Source organism: Rutilus rutilus, assembly GCF_951802725.1.
Source record: "Rutilus rutilus genome assembly, chromosome: 16".
NCBI classification, from domain to species: Eukaryota; Metazoa; Chordata; class Actinopteri; order Cypriniformes; family Leuciscidae; genus Rutilus; species Rutilus rutilus.
This window is the reverse complement of record NC_140224.1, coordinates 36349362-36364361: the sequence shown is the minus strand read 5'-3', so window position 1 is coordinate 36364361 and position 15000 is coordinate 36349362. Positions and strand designations below refer to the sequence as shown.

General features: G+C 36.5%; 1 protein-coding gene across 1 annotated transcript in view; it reads left to right on the top strand.

The window, feature by feature from the left end:
* The window catches only part of LOC311305815 (zinc finger MIZ domain-containing protein 1), a 40796-nt gene that overhangs the window by 2034 nt on the left and 23762 nt on the right, over positions 1 to 15000 (top strand). Inside the window, exons 2-5 of the mRNA XM_084433731.1 lie at positions 5208 to 5275; positions 9725 to 9844; positions 10738 to 10851; positions 12780 to 12885. Of these exons, the coding sequence (XP_084289857.1) occupies positions 9776 to 9844; positions 10738 to 10851; positions 12780 to 12885 (289 nt within the window). The 5' untranslated portion in view covers positions 5208 to 5275; positions 9725 to 9775. The remainder of the gene's footprint in view (positions 1 to 5207; positions 5276 to 9724; positions 9845 to 10737; positions 10852 to 12779; positions 12886 to 15000) is intronic.

Here is a 15000-nt window from a genome sequence, read left to right as displayed (position 1 = left end):
GCATTTCAAGATACACATTTACATTCTTATCAGTTCTTGCTTTCTCTGGGAATCGAACCCATGACCTTGGCATTGCAAGCGCCAACGCTCTACTGTTTGAGCTACAGTATTTAGCATCGCGTATTCTGCAGAATATTCATAATTCATCATTTATACAGAACAGAGAAGCAATGCAATTCATAGAAAGAACTGGATCCAGGCAGAGAAAGGAGGATTTGTGGTTATCATTGTGTTTCGATATGCTGAATATAGGGGTAAAATCATACCTAATATATTGTATTGTTATATATTGTATTTTACAACTCATCAGTTAAGTATTTACCATCGTATATTCTGCATAATTGGATGTTTTTAAATAAACACTGACAAAAACTACACAAGTTTCAGGGCTGGACGATATGATGATATATATAACACTGATATGAGTGATCACATTCATTAGACCTGTATTGTATTTATATAAAGCGTTCACAGGTAAATTTGCTTTATGTATTTCCCCGGTGTGGAAATCAGGCTCATATAAATGTCAGGAAACCCGATTCCTGCTGAATGCCAATATGCATGATCACTGGATCTTTGGTGAGTTGTAAGGAACATTATATCGAGTCCAACCTTTAGTCTAACTGATAATTGTTTGTTTTACTCGTGTTTCTCCTGTTAAATCCAGTCACTCTCAGCTCTTCTGCCACTCAGTCCGACGGGAAAGTGATGTCACTGCAAAACCTCTATAGCAGGAGGATTTCAGGCCGTCATTTATTGAGTTTCTTTGAACACGACTGTCTTTACATCCCACGTGTCCCTCAGGGGAAACTGTATGTTGAGACTCCTGTAAAAGCGTTTCCCTTGTCGGATGAATCCGCTGATGGTCTGATCCGCTCTCCTGCCAGCTCGTCTGCTGAGATCTTCTGGAAGATCGAGGCGTGTGTGTGCCGTGTTCATGCGTGTCCGCTGGTGTTTCTGCTGCCAGATGTTGCCAAACAGAGATTCTCTACCTTTGTTTTTATTTCATTCATGCCATTTAGAGAAACTGAGTGTTTCCCATGCAAAAATCGGTCCGCCACTGATGTTTATCAATGTGGTGATGCACCTAAATGTAGGAAATATTGTAGATTAGGAGCATTATTACACTTAATCACTGGTGTGTGTGTGTGTATTAGCTAGGGATGCACCGATATAAAAAATTTGGCCAATTTTTCCAGCCATTTTGTCTGCCTTGAGCCAGGGATCACAGTGGTGTAAGGCACTTGAGTCTAGGACAAACGGTTAGAGTTATGAGCAATTTTGTACTTTTGGTTGCTGTAGCGCCACCTATGGGCCAATCGGGGTCATACTCTGATAGGTTGTCCCCAAATTGAGGCCTACCATCTGGCCAGGTTTCACATCTCTAGGCCTTACGGTTTGTCCTGCACGATGCGTTTTACAAATCCTAACAATTACAATAGGGTTTCAGCATGTCATGCTTGAACCCCTAATGAACATATATTGATACCGATATGGTGGCCGATATATCGTGCGTCCCTAGTATTAGTTGTTGTATTGATTTTGGCTTCCAATGTGACTCATCCAACCAATCAGCGTCATCAAATTATCCATTTATACAATGCAATGTCAGCTAAATGTTTTGATTCATTAACATTCAGTTAAACACCCAAAACCCAAACGAGCTTAATGTAGGCCTGTCACCAGCAGACGATTTCATTAATAACTCATTCTCTGTTGATTTCTGTGAACTGGGAGGCTTTCAGAAGTGTTTTAGCAGAAGCAGTGTGTGTGTGTGTGTGTGTGTGTGTGTGTGAGGTGTTATTCTACTTGCAGAAATCAATTCCACTGCAGCTGGTACCTTCCTCCTGGTGTCTTTATGGCCTGTTTGCAGTTCTGACTCCATTGATTTTTTTTTCTCCCCCTTATTCTTGCTTCAGGCTCAGAGGAGCATGTGATGAATGGCTGGAGGTGTCGGAAAGATCTGGAATTAGAGAGAGAGAGAGAGAGAGAGAGAGAGACTTTTCCTTCCCATTATGCTCTAATGCATCATCTACACACACACACACACACACACACACACACACTTACACTGCTCTCTTTTGGAGGGATAGATTCAGGAATGATTGGAAGTTGTAAGCTGTGACATTCTCAGATACAAAACACTCTCCCATTTGGAAAATGCTTCGGCGGCCGTTTCATATGGGATGCCGTCAGTTACACGCTGTGTATTTAAGCACATAAACATTGACATTTAACATCTTTATTTAGAGAATTATGCACATTCGAGGTTCTTGTGTCTCCCTGAAAGAGTTTATTTAGTGGTAATGACCCTCTGCCGGTACATTATCTGCTTATTTCCTGACTAATTGCCAAATAGTGAACTAATGTGTGTGAGGCGCTGGTTGCATCAGTCTGAGATGTGGCTCGTATGATTAGAGCATTAGTCTGAGAAACAATAGCCTCGTTTACATGGACTCTTTTTGCTTCAATCTGAATGAATTCATTCCGATTGGTGAATCCGAACGTAGTGTTTACATGAACGCTAAAAAAGTGATCGGGTTGATGTGCGTGTTTATATATCACGATATATATATCTTTTGACATGCGCACACTGCACGAATATACAGAGTTTCCCGCATACTCCTTTTTTTTTTCTTTTTTTTTTAAAGCAGACTTAATATTTATCTATTTTGGGTCCTAGTTATGCGACGACGAGCACATGCGACCGTGCTGCTTGTATTTATCCAGCAGTAAAGCCCCTTCCCATGCCCAAAACTGTCCACTTCACAGACGATGAGCGGAAATAGAATTGTAGAATGACGGGACGCTCATTTATGACACTTTATTCAACAGGAATAACAGGTCGTTCCGCGCGTCATACGTCATTACCATAGACTGTAAAAAAAACATGGACGTAGTGTCCGTGACGTCACCCGTAGGTTTCTGAAGACCTAAAGTGGGCGTGGCCGACCGTCGCCATCTTGGCAGCGCGTCACTCCCGAATTTATTTATTTTTACAGTCAGACAATGAGCTGAGGTAACGTGACGGCTAACAAACGGCTAATGAAGACTAATGACCAGAGCAGCGGGAATCCACCTGTCACTCAAAAGTGGACACACCCTTAATTATGCAGAAATTTAAGGCTTAATATAATTTAAACGGATGAGTTATAAAAAAATTCACCCCCCTCACAGTCGTCATGAAGGGCAAAATTAGCTATATAGACCAAAGCCACTTTTTGCTCCAGACTGTAGACGTGTTTTTTTCTGCTGTAAAGTTGGGCATTTTAACATGGGGGAGATGCAGATTTGACTCACTTTTGCAGCCAGTCGATGAATTGCCGCTTAATTCACTTCCGTGTTGGTTTCAAGAGAGAGACAGGGAGGTTGCCGCTTGGTCATTACGCTATATCTACGTCCTTGCACATGCACAGTCCTCTCCAGTTTCGGTCCTCAATCCGATCAAGTGTTTACATGTTCTTCTCGATCGGATTGCAAAAGGTAAAAACCACCCCTTACAATCCGGATTAAATTTTAATCAGATCTGGCCAATTCGTTCCGATTGACGTGGTTACTTCACGTTACTTTTTACTCCGATTGTGCTACTGGTCCGATTACAATAGGATTATTGTGGTCCATCCGGTGTGAGATGTGCATAAACCCTCAGTGATCTGTGAGGGTGAGCGGGGGGTCAGACTGCAGTGAACGACTGTCCTCAAACGCAAGAAACTCTAAAAATAAAAGCCTCCAGAGAGACTGAGTCTCACATTCCTGAACTCCTGCTGGAAAATCACTCTCGTTCAGATGAATTTAGCTGTGAATCTCGTCTGATGGACGCGGTGTTTGTTTGGACGTGTAGGAACTGATTTATGGCTACGATCTGCTGCCTCACTGTTCATTAGATTAATATTGTTTCATTAGTTTCATAATGATGATTTTGCCTGCTGTTGATTTAGGCAAGATTTAAAGGTTCTCTTGACTTAACCCCATAATGCATTGCAAAAAAGTCCATCCAGGATTGTGGATAAACATTGATTCTTAATATATTTAATACGAACAAATATTCAAAAATGACTATTTTAATCAACGTTTGTGCTTTCAGGCTCATTATGACAGACAGAGCCAAGCATTCCCCTCACTTGAGCAATAATCATCTCATTAATATCCAAATTGGCAGTATGAATATTCAGAGATGTTTAAAAGACTGAGTTCAAATATTATATTAGATTAAATCTAATTATAATAATAATATGTTTAATTTATATAGCGCCTTTCCCAAGCTCAAGGACACTTCACAATAACATTAAGGAACAAACAGTCAGTTCAAACATAATAAATGGACAGTAGATATTTCTGAAATTAAACTTTATTGTCATTGTGCAGAGTACAGTATAAAGCCAAAACAGAAGAATATAACCAGTTGTGCGTATATAAATATAAATATATATATGTGTATATATACAAGTATTATATGAATACACATATTAAAGAATATATTCTGTATGATGGTATATGAATATGGTAATCATTCATTATGATAGTATATGAATATGGTAAACGTTTAATATGATGGTGTATGGATATGGTAAACGTTAATTATGATAGTATGAATATGGTAATCATTCATTATGAATATGGTAAACATTTAATATGATGGTGTATGGATATGGTAAACATTAATTATGATAGTATGAATATGGTAATCATTCATTATGAATATGGTAAACGTTTAATATGATGGTGTATGGATATGGTAAACGTTAATTATGATAGTATGAATATGGTAATCATTCATTATGAATATGGTAAACGTTTAATATGATGGTGTATGGATATGGTAAACATTAATTATGATAGTATGAATATGGTAATCATTCATTATGAATATGGTAAACGTTTAATATGATGGTGTATGGATATGGTAAACGTTAATTATGATAGTATGAATATGGTAATCATTCATTATGAATATGGTAAACGTTTAATATGATGGTGTATGGATATGGTAAACATTAATTATGATAGTATGAATATGGTAATCATTCATTATGAGAGTATATGAATATGGTAATCGTTTAATATGATGGTGTTGTATGAATATGGTAAACGTTTAATATGGTGTATGAATTTAGTTGTTCATTGTTTATTTCTTTAAGGAACATTTTGAAAATGTACATTAGTTTCACTGCGGCTGTAGCTAATCACTGCTCGGTGTTTTCTTTCAGGTCAGATGAGCAGCTGATGGATTCGTAACATATTCCTGTTCGGTCCTGTGGACGCAGAACATACGCAGGTAAGAATTCAGCCATCGTGGGGCAAACATGAAGCAAAATGTGTGTGTGTGGGACGTTTTCTCTGAGAAGGCTTTTAATCCTCAACGTCTGGCTGAGAAAAACACTCATCAGAGGAGCGTTGTGGCTGTAAACACACCTGTGTTTTAGCCGAACAGAAGTCAGAACATGTTTGTTCCAAATATTTCATGAATGTGCCATCGTGGAGTCCTGCGTAATACGTGTTTCCGCATAAACGGACTCAGTCGTTAGCGTAGTCTGGTTGTTTACCCGAACCGGAAAATGATGGAGACTCTTTTGATTTGAGACTGTAACTAGCAAACGCCTCGAGTTTTGAGCTCACTAACACTTTACAAGATGAAGCATGTTATGTATAATGCATTATAAAGATATTCATAATGTATGTTATAATGCATTACATCGTTTCATAAATAATTGTAACTAACCAAAGTTAAAATGCATCATAATATGTGCAGATTCCATCTGAAATTGGTTGTTTGTCATGTTTTTTTTAATGCATTATACTTTCTAAATGTGTAAGTATTATACCTGTGGTTACAATTATTCATAACAACATACAGTGCATTATAATGTGCATTACAAGGCATAATACTTTTAAAAATGCATTATAAAGTGTTACCTCATTTTCTTCAGAAAATGATGTAAAAATATAAATATAAAATCTTCTGTGATAGAAAATGTAAAAACATCAAATGAAACTGGAGCGTGTGCATGTATTGCAACACATGACTGTGCGTTTGTTTGCATATTTTGACACATGATTCATGGTGTGTGTGTGTGTCTGCAGCTGCTGATGTATATTAGGTCGTATAATAGACTGTGTGTAAACTACGCAGTCAGAACAGTGTGTTATTGTTGAGCGTGTGAACAGTGTTTATTGTGAGCAGCAGTGACGGCCGCCTCTATCCCTCTCTTGTGTCTGTGCATGTTATGAAGTTGTTTATATTAACGTCAGCGTGAAATGAAAATTGACTACTTGCTTTGTGAATACACATTCCTGTGGTCTTATAATGCATGCTAAAGAAAAATCTACTGTAATGAATTGCAAACTTTACTTTTTCAATCTCTCTCATGTTGAACCACCTGACAAAAAAAAAAAAAAAAAAAAAACGCTGACCTACATTTGTTGAATATCCAGTTTCACTCTGAAATATGACCGATTATAGATGTAAAACACTAGAATGAGAGTGCCGTGCTTTTATTCCGACGTCCTTCGCATCATTTACACGTGAAAACACCAGCGATGACGTCATCATGATGACATCACGACCAACTGCAGGAGAAAGAGAGAGAATAAAAAAATGAGAAAGACTGAAGGAACTTAATCTGGACTGAAAGACTGAAGGACTTATGTTATGACAGTGACGATAATTGTTGGTGTTTTTTTCTTTTCTTGTTTTTCTCCCTTTCTTCTATTCAAGCATTTAATAAAAAAAAAAAAAAAAAAAATTTAAATGACATGCACACAGAGTGAATGTAAAAGTGATCTGAAAACCAAACCGAATTTTCAACCGAACTTATTTACACAATCATTAGTAGATGTGCAGATGAGCCGAGCAGAACGTGATGTGCTTCCAGCAGCAGAAGACGCGGCGCTTCACGGCTCAGACGTTCATGTTCCTCTCTACACCCGTTCCTGTCTGAGCCTGTAAAACTCTCTTCTTCCTCTGACAGGAAAGGCCTCATTTCCTGAGGCTGATGTGAATCAGAGGCACAGAGGGAAACGCTCCGGCCGTTCGGCTTTCAAACGCACTCGTGCACTAATGTTTCAGTGCTCCAGACGAACATTTGAGAGCAAGCTCTGCGGAAGCTGATTTGGTAGCATCGCACATGTAATATTAATAATATTATTGCATGTTTTATCTTATAGGAATGACGCACATGTACATTTATTTTCATTAATGTAACATCTGTAAAAAAAACACTTTATATACAATTACAACTTGCATACAATTGTATGTAAAAAAAAAAAAAAAATGTAATTATATACAATTACAGCTTTTTATAAGGTAAATTTGAAATATTCTGACTGAGTTAGGACTTAATTTTTATTAAAATTACCATTAGGTAAACCGGATGGCAACTCATTACCATGGTACCATGTAAAAAATTACATATGAATATCCCACATTTCTGCCTTAATACCCATGGTTAGCACTACAGTTAGCGTTCCTGCAGTAAATCAGTGGTAAATGTTGGTGATTTGTTGCTGAACTGTATTTCAGCTTTCCTCTAGTTGTGTTTGTTTATTGTTGGTTATTGATGCTCAAACAAACTGTCTGATAATTGAGAATCATTCAGTGTGATGGCTTATGAATATGTTAATCGTTCAGTATGATGGAATATAAATATGGTAATTGTTCTGTATGATGGTATGTGAATATGGTAATCGCTCTGTATGATGGTTTTATGAATATGTTAATCGCTCTGATGGTATATGAATATGGTAATTGTTCAGTATGATGGTAAATGAATATGGTAATTGTTCAGTATGATGGTTTTATGAATATGGTAATCGCTCTGATGGTATATGAATATGGTAATTGTTCAGTATGATGGTTTTATGAATATGGTAATCGTTCTGTATGATGGTAAATGAATATGGTAATTGTTCAGTATGATGGTATATGAATATGTTAATCATTTTGTATGCTGGTATATGAATTTGGTAATTGTTCAGTATGATGGTATGTGAATATGGTAATTGTTCAGTATGATGGTATGTGAATATGGTAATCGTTCTGTATGATGGTATATGAATATGGTAATTGTTCAGTATGATGGTATATGAATATGGTAATTGTTCAGTATGATGATTTTATGAATATGGTAATTGTTCAGTATGATGGTTTTATGAATATGGTAATCGCTCTGTATGATGGTATATGAATATGGTAATCGTTCAGTATGATGGTATGTGAATATGGTAATCGTTCAGTATGATGGTATGTGAATATGGTAATTGTTCTGTATGATGGTATGTGAATATGGTAATTGTTCAGTATGATGGTATATGAATATGGTAATTGTTCAGTATGATGGTTTTATGAATATAGTAATTGTTCAGTATGATGGTTTTATGAATATGGTAATCGCTCTGTATGATGGTTTTATGAATATGGTAATTGTTCAGTATGATGGTTTTATGAATATGGTAATTGTTCAGTATGATGGTTTTATGAATATGGTAATTGTTCAGTATGATGGTTTTATGAATATGGTAATTGTTCAGTATGATGGTATATGAATATGGTAATTGTTCAGTATGATGATTTTATGAATATGGTAATTGTTCAGTATGATGGTTTTATGAATATGGTAATCGCTCTGTATGATGGTTTTATGAATATGGTAATCGCTCTGTTTGATGGTATGTGAATATGGTAATTGTTCAGTATGATGGTTTTATGAATATGGTAATTGTTCAGTATGAAGGTTTTATGAATATGGTAATTGTTCAGTATGATGGTATGTGAATATGGTAATTGTTCAGTATGATGGTTTTATGAATATGGTAATTAAGTATGATGGTAGGCTATATGAATATATGGCAATCGTTTTGTAACACTGTTTTGCATTAATTTCATGCTGATTTATGTTCTTTAGTTCTGCAGAAATGCATCTACACAAGTTTACCCCATTTTTACTCCATTTGTTGTGTCTTTATACTTTTAGCATGTTTATTTTCTTCCTCATTCTTGCCGTCTGTATTACAGTGATGATTGTAATCCTCTTAATCCAGCATGTGTGTCACTGAGGAGCCGGTGGAGCTTTAGCACGTGTCTGACGGGTCGTCTTTCACTCAGTGATGAAACACAAACCAGTTACTGACGCTCACACTAAACTACAGGAAACACTCCCTCTGCTTCTCGACATGTTTCCCATCGCGTGTGTGTGTGTGTGTGTGTGTGTGTGTGGCCTGTCTCAGCACATCATCTGCTAGTTACGCAAGTGTTCCAGTCGCTACAGCCCACAGTCTGACACACACAGCTGATAGTTGCGAGTACACGAGAGATCCCGCTTACACTGTTCATTCACACTAAAATATCGAAATATCACTGACCATCTGAGACAGATGATGTAAACGGGAGATCATGTGATTATGGAATCGGCTCTCATACTCTGACCTGATTTCATTATTTTACAGCAGACACAGAAATGCTTCCTGCACACACACACACACACACACACACACACACACACACACACACACACACACACACACACACACACACACACACACGTTTATCTCAATGTTGAATAAATAGCCATGAGTGTATGTACTTCTTCATGCTGTAAATAATGAAGAAAAGATGCAAACTAAAGTATGACAGATGAGAAATTACATCAGTAATATAGAAGTGGATGTTTACTTATTTGCGTCTGATCATTTTGTCTGGCACTGTGTCTAAATCGTGTGTGTTTTCCAGGGATTAAGTGTTGATGGCTGTGCGATAGGGACAGAGAGACGGTCCTGAAGGATGAATTCTCTCCCGTCCATGGACAGACACATCCAGCAAACCAACGACCGCCTCCTCTGCATCAAACAGGTGAGAGAAAACAGATGCGAGATCTTTTACAAAGTGTTGATGTTGTTTTCAGGCTCTACTAGAACAGGTTTTCCAGCTTGAATGTTGATTATTCTCCTCATATTCTCCATTGTTGCGGCTCCTCTCTTCCCAGTCTGTCAGTAACGCTCTGTTTACTTCCTGTCTCTATGAAGCCCCTCCTTCTGAAAAGCACACTGTGCTCTGATTGGTCGGCTGGAGCAGTGTGTTGTGATTGGTCGAGCGCTTCGAGTGTGTTTGGAAATGTCCCGCCCCTTTCCATAGAAGCCAGTTTAACACACTACTAACTAACTCAACCAGGCCCCGCCCCTTTATTCTGCGTATTAATTATTATAATGAGGAATATTGTGACGTGTTCGTTCCCGGAAGAAACTCAAGACTACAATGGAGGCGTTTCAGGAGTTCAGAAACACTGACACTGATATAGAGAGGAACTCCCGAAACCTTTCTCATGCTCAAACACCAACATTACACACTCAAAAAAGATGAACATGGAGAAAAAGCAGAATTTAGGATCTTATCTCATCTTATGTCAGTGTTTCTTCATCACAGCTGTGAGACGTCAGAATGTCATTATTGAGATCATGTCAGTCATTCAGGATCCACTGCTTCTGCCTTTACAGTGTGAGAGTGTTTTGATGGGTTTATCAGTCATTCTCAGCGCTGTGACGCCCCCTACTGGACACCTGGAGAGCAGATTTCACACAATTATTATCATACAGACTTCATTATGGGCATATACTCTCAGGAACAATACACAGAACTTTCTGTAGATTAGATGAATATTTCACACATAAACAGAGTAATAACTGAATATTATCATAATATTTGAAGTGGTTTGTCATGTGAACTTGTGTTGATTTTTCTTCGATCAGCACCTGCAAAATCCAGCGAACTTCCAGACGGCGGCGACGGAGCTGTTGGACTGGTGTGGAGATCCTCGAGCGTTTCAGAGGCCCTTTGAGCAAAGCCTGATGGGATGCCTAACGGTGAGGTCACTTCTCGTTCAGTCGATTAGCCAATCAGCATTCGTCTGCTAGTTAGTAATAAGAACAATCGGCTCTGACCATTACCCTGTGTGAAGATTTCCATCTGGCCTCACTCACGTCACATAAAATATTCTATATTATAATATGATAGTCTATATTGTTTTACATTCTATATTCGAGTCTATTTCAATGTAATTTCTGTTCTGCTGTATTCAGTCTTTTTCTTTTCTATTGCACACCAGTTTATTGTATTAATTTCATTCTATTCTGCTCAGCTCTATTGTAGACTATTCTATTCTACTCTTCTATTCTCTTGATTAGATTTTTCTGTTCTATTCTGCACTAGTTTTATTCTATTAATTTTATTTTATTCTATTCTGCTCTTCTGTTCTGTTCTTTAATCCATCCCATTTAATTTTCCTCTATTCTTCTGCATTTTATTCTATTCTGCTCTAATCTCTTGTAAATTATTCTATTCTATTTTTCTTTTCTATTCTGCACCCTTCCGTTATAATCTACTCTACTCTTCTTTTCTATTTAGCTTTCGTTCATTTTATTTAATTCTGTTCTATTCTGCACCAATTCTATTCTATTCATTTTATTGACTTCTATTCTGCTCTCTTCCGTTATAATCTACTCTACTCTTCTTTTCTATTTAGCTTTCGTTCATTTTATTTAATTCTGTTCTATTCTGCACCAATTCTATTCTATTCATTTTATTGACTTCTATTCTGCTCTCTTCCGTTATAATCTATTCTACTCTTCTTTTCTATTTAGCTTTCGTTCATTTTATTTAATTCTGTTCTATTCTGCACCAATTCTATTCTATTCATTTTACTGACTTCTATTCTGCTCTCTTCCGTTATAATCTATTCTACTCTTCTTTTCTATTTAGCTTTTGTTCATTTTATTTAATTCTGTTCTATTCTGCACCAATTCTATTCTATTCATTTTATTGACTTCTATTCTGCTCTCTTCCGTTATAATCTATTCTACTCTTCTTTTCTATTTAGCTTTCGTTCATTTTATTTAATTCTGTTCTATTCTGCACCAATTCTATTCTATTCATTTTATTGACTTCTATTCTGCTCTCTTCCGTTATAATCTACTCTACTCTTCTTTTCTATTTAGCTTTCGTTCATTTTATTTAATTCTGTTCTATTCTGCACCAATTCTATTCTATTCATTTTATTGACTTCTATTCTGCTCTCTTCCGTTATAATCTATTCTACTCTTCTTTTCTATTTAGCTTTCGTTCATTTTATTCAATTCTGTTCTATTCTGCACCAATTCTATTCTATTCATTTTATTGACTTCTATTCTGCTCTCTTCCGTTATAATCTACTCTACTCTTCTTTTCTATTTGGCTTTCTTTCTTTCATTTTATTTAATTCTGTTCTACTCTGCTCCAATTTATTCTTAGTTTTATTTGCCACACTTTTGCACGGTAGTATTGTAATGTCTTCAATCTATTCTATTATTTGATGTACTCTATTATATTCTCTGGATGTTCCTCAGACTCTCTGAATGAACTCAGTCACGTCGGCTTGTGCTTCTTCTACTGCAGAGGAAGAGCAGAAATCTCTAAGCTGCATTTAAGGAGAATGTGGAGCGACGGCTAAACCAAACCTCCCTCAGATGTTTAATTATGTGCTTTAGACACACATATATCTCTGTCTGATGTGTTTAACTATAATTAAGACACAGATATGAGGGATTTCTTCCTGCACGTCTGTGTTTCAGAGGGAATCAGGCCTCAGGGTGTGGTGGTGTTGAGCGAATGAGCCGACCTGCAAATCAGGAGAGAGATTTCATTCCCAGAAACCCCCCAAACCACAACCACCCTGTGCAGTTTTACTATGACAGAACATGCATGCCTGAATGCTGATATCGCAGTGCTGCTTGAATATGGTGTGTGTCTCTGTCAGGTGCTGAGTCGTGTAGCAGGGCAGCAGGGCTTCGACATGGATCTGGGGTATCGGGTGCTCGCCGTCTGTGCAGCAAACAGGGACAAATTCACTCCCAAATCAGCAGGTGAGACTCCAGGATCATCAGCACCCGTTTCTGAGACTGTAATCACAGAGCAAGAGCATCATTTTTTCATTGCTTTTGCTGAACCGGATGCTGAGCACAACCCTGACGTAACTAACTAGGTTACTACATCAAATACACACACAAAGAAGCATTGCACATCATGGTCTGTTTTTGAGTCTTATTCCTAGTTTTAAGAAGATATTTTAACATTTTAACTTCCAAAGTAATTAAAGACAGTCTTTATGCTTAAAGGGATACTGTAGTTCACCCAAAAATGAAAACTTTGTCATTTATTAATTAATCACCATCATGTTGTTTTAAACCTGTATGAGTTTCTTTCTTCTGCTGAACACAAAATAAGACATTTTGAAGAATATGGGTAACCAAACTGTTGCTGGTCCCCATTGACTTCAGTAGTATTTAACTTTTTTTTTTCTTCATACTATTGAAGTCAATGTGGGCCGTAAACTGTTTGGTTATCCATATTCTTCAAAATGTCTTCTTTTGTGTTCAAAGAAACTCATACAGGTTTAAAACAACTTGAGAGTGAGTAAATGATGGCAGAATTTTATTTTTGGGTGAACTATTACCTTTTGATATACAATCAGTACAATTCTGTGTAAATAATTCATATATATGATGTTTGCAAATAAAATCTGAAAACAGTAAAGTTGCTTGAGTCAGGGTTATTATAGTAAACTAAAACTATTAATAACATTTCTGTTCATTAAAATAAAGCTCAAATATAAATATTACTTGGAAAACATAAACTGAAATAAGTTTTTTAAAATAATTAATACAAAAACTGAAATAGAATTAAATTAAACCTAAATTGCAGTATTTAAAATAAAATAAAATAATAATAAAATGACAACGGTACATAGCTAAATTACTAAAAATTAAACTAAAATTAACATAAATAAAATAAAAAGGTAATTAAAAATATAAAAACTAACACTGGTTTGAGTAGCTTTAGTGAATGTACAGTATAGTAAACGTCAGCCTATACTAAATGATAATATACTAATGTAAAACTAGAAATGATGTATCCGACAACTGATTTTACATCACATTGCGTCTCTAATCGCTGCATTGGGCGCTTTAGTGTAAACAGAATAATTAATTATAATGAGAGCGTCTGGTCTTGTATATTGAGTCGGATCCAACAGTTTGCGGCTCATGCGTTTCATGGGAGATTTGGGTTTTCTGATGTCAGAGTGATTCCTGTCTGGTGTTTGCTTGACTGAAATCACTCTGGGATGATTTTCAATGCCAGAAACACACACACACACACACACACACACACACACGTTTACAGCTGTCTGATGTTGGTCTAGACGGGGTGTGTGTGTGTGGGGTTTTCATGAGAAACTGTGACAGCGAGGAGCTCGATCTCTGTAATCCTAGAGTTGACACTGACACGTACTGTGTGATGAGCGGGTTTTAATATGAGAGGAGAGACCAGCGAGAGCACGCAGGAGATTACGGTACACTTTATGATCATTTAATACATGACTCTCTGCAATCGGATAAACTCTGGGGCATTCTGTGGTCAGATGTGATTTAAATATTTAATAGATGTGCTAATTGCTGTCTTCCCAATATGAAAAATAATTTAAACTCAAATCAGTATTCATGTCCATTTAGTTATTTATTTGATTTATTCAGTAGCTGTGGGATTAGTGAAGTGTAGACTACTATTTGTCTTGGTTGCTTTAAAACAGAAATATATATATATATATATATACATGCATATTTGCATGCATTTAACAAAATGCAATCCAAATATCATGAGTTTGAATGCATGATGTAATAAAGGTAATAAAAAAGATATAATATATGTATATAAATAAATATATATATGTGTGTGTGTGTGTGTATATATATATATATGCATATTTGCATGCATTTAACAAAATGTAATCCAAATAGTTTGAATTGAGTTTGAATGCATGATGTAATAAAAGTAATCCACAAAAATATATTATATTAAAAAATGTATGCGCACCTTGAAGGCAATGTAAATTGCTTTGGATAAAAGGTCTGTGTCTCGCTGGTGGTTTTCCCTGTGGATCAGTCGCTCCTGATTGCTTTCGCTTCAGTAGACGACAAGAA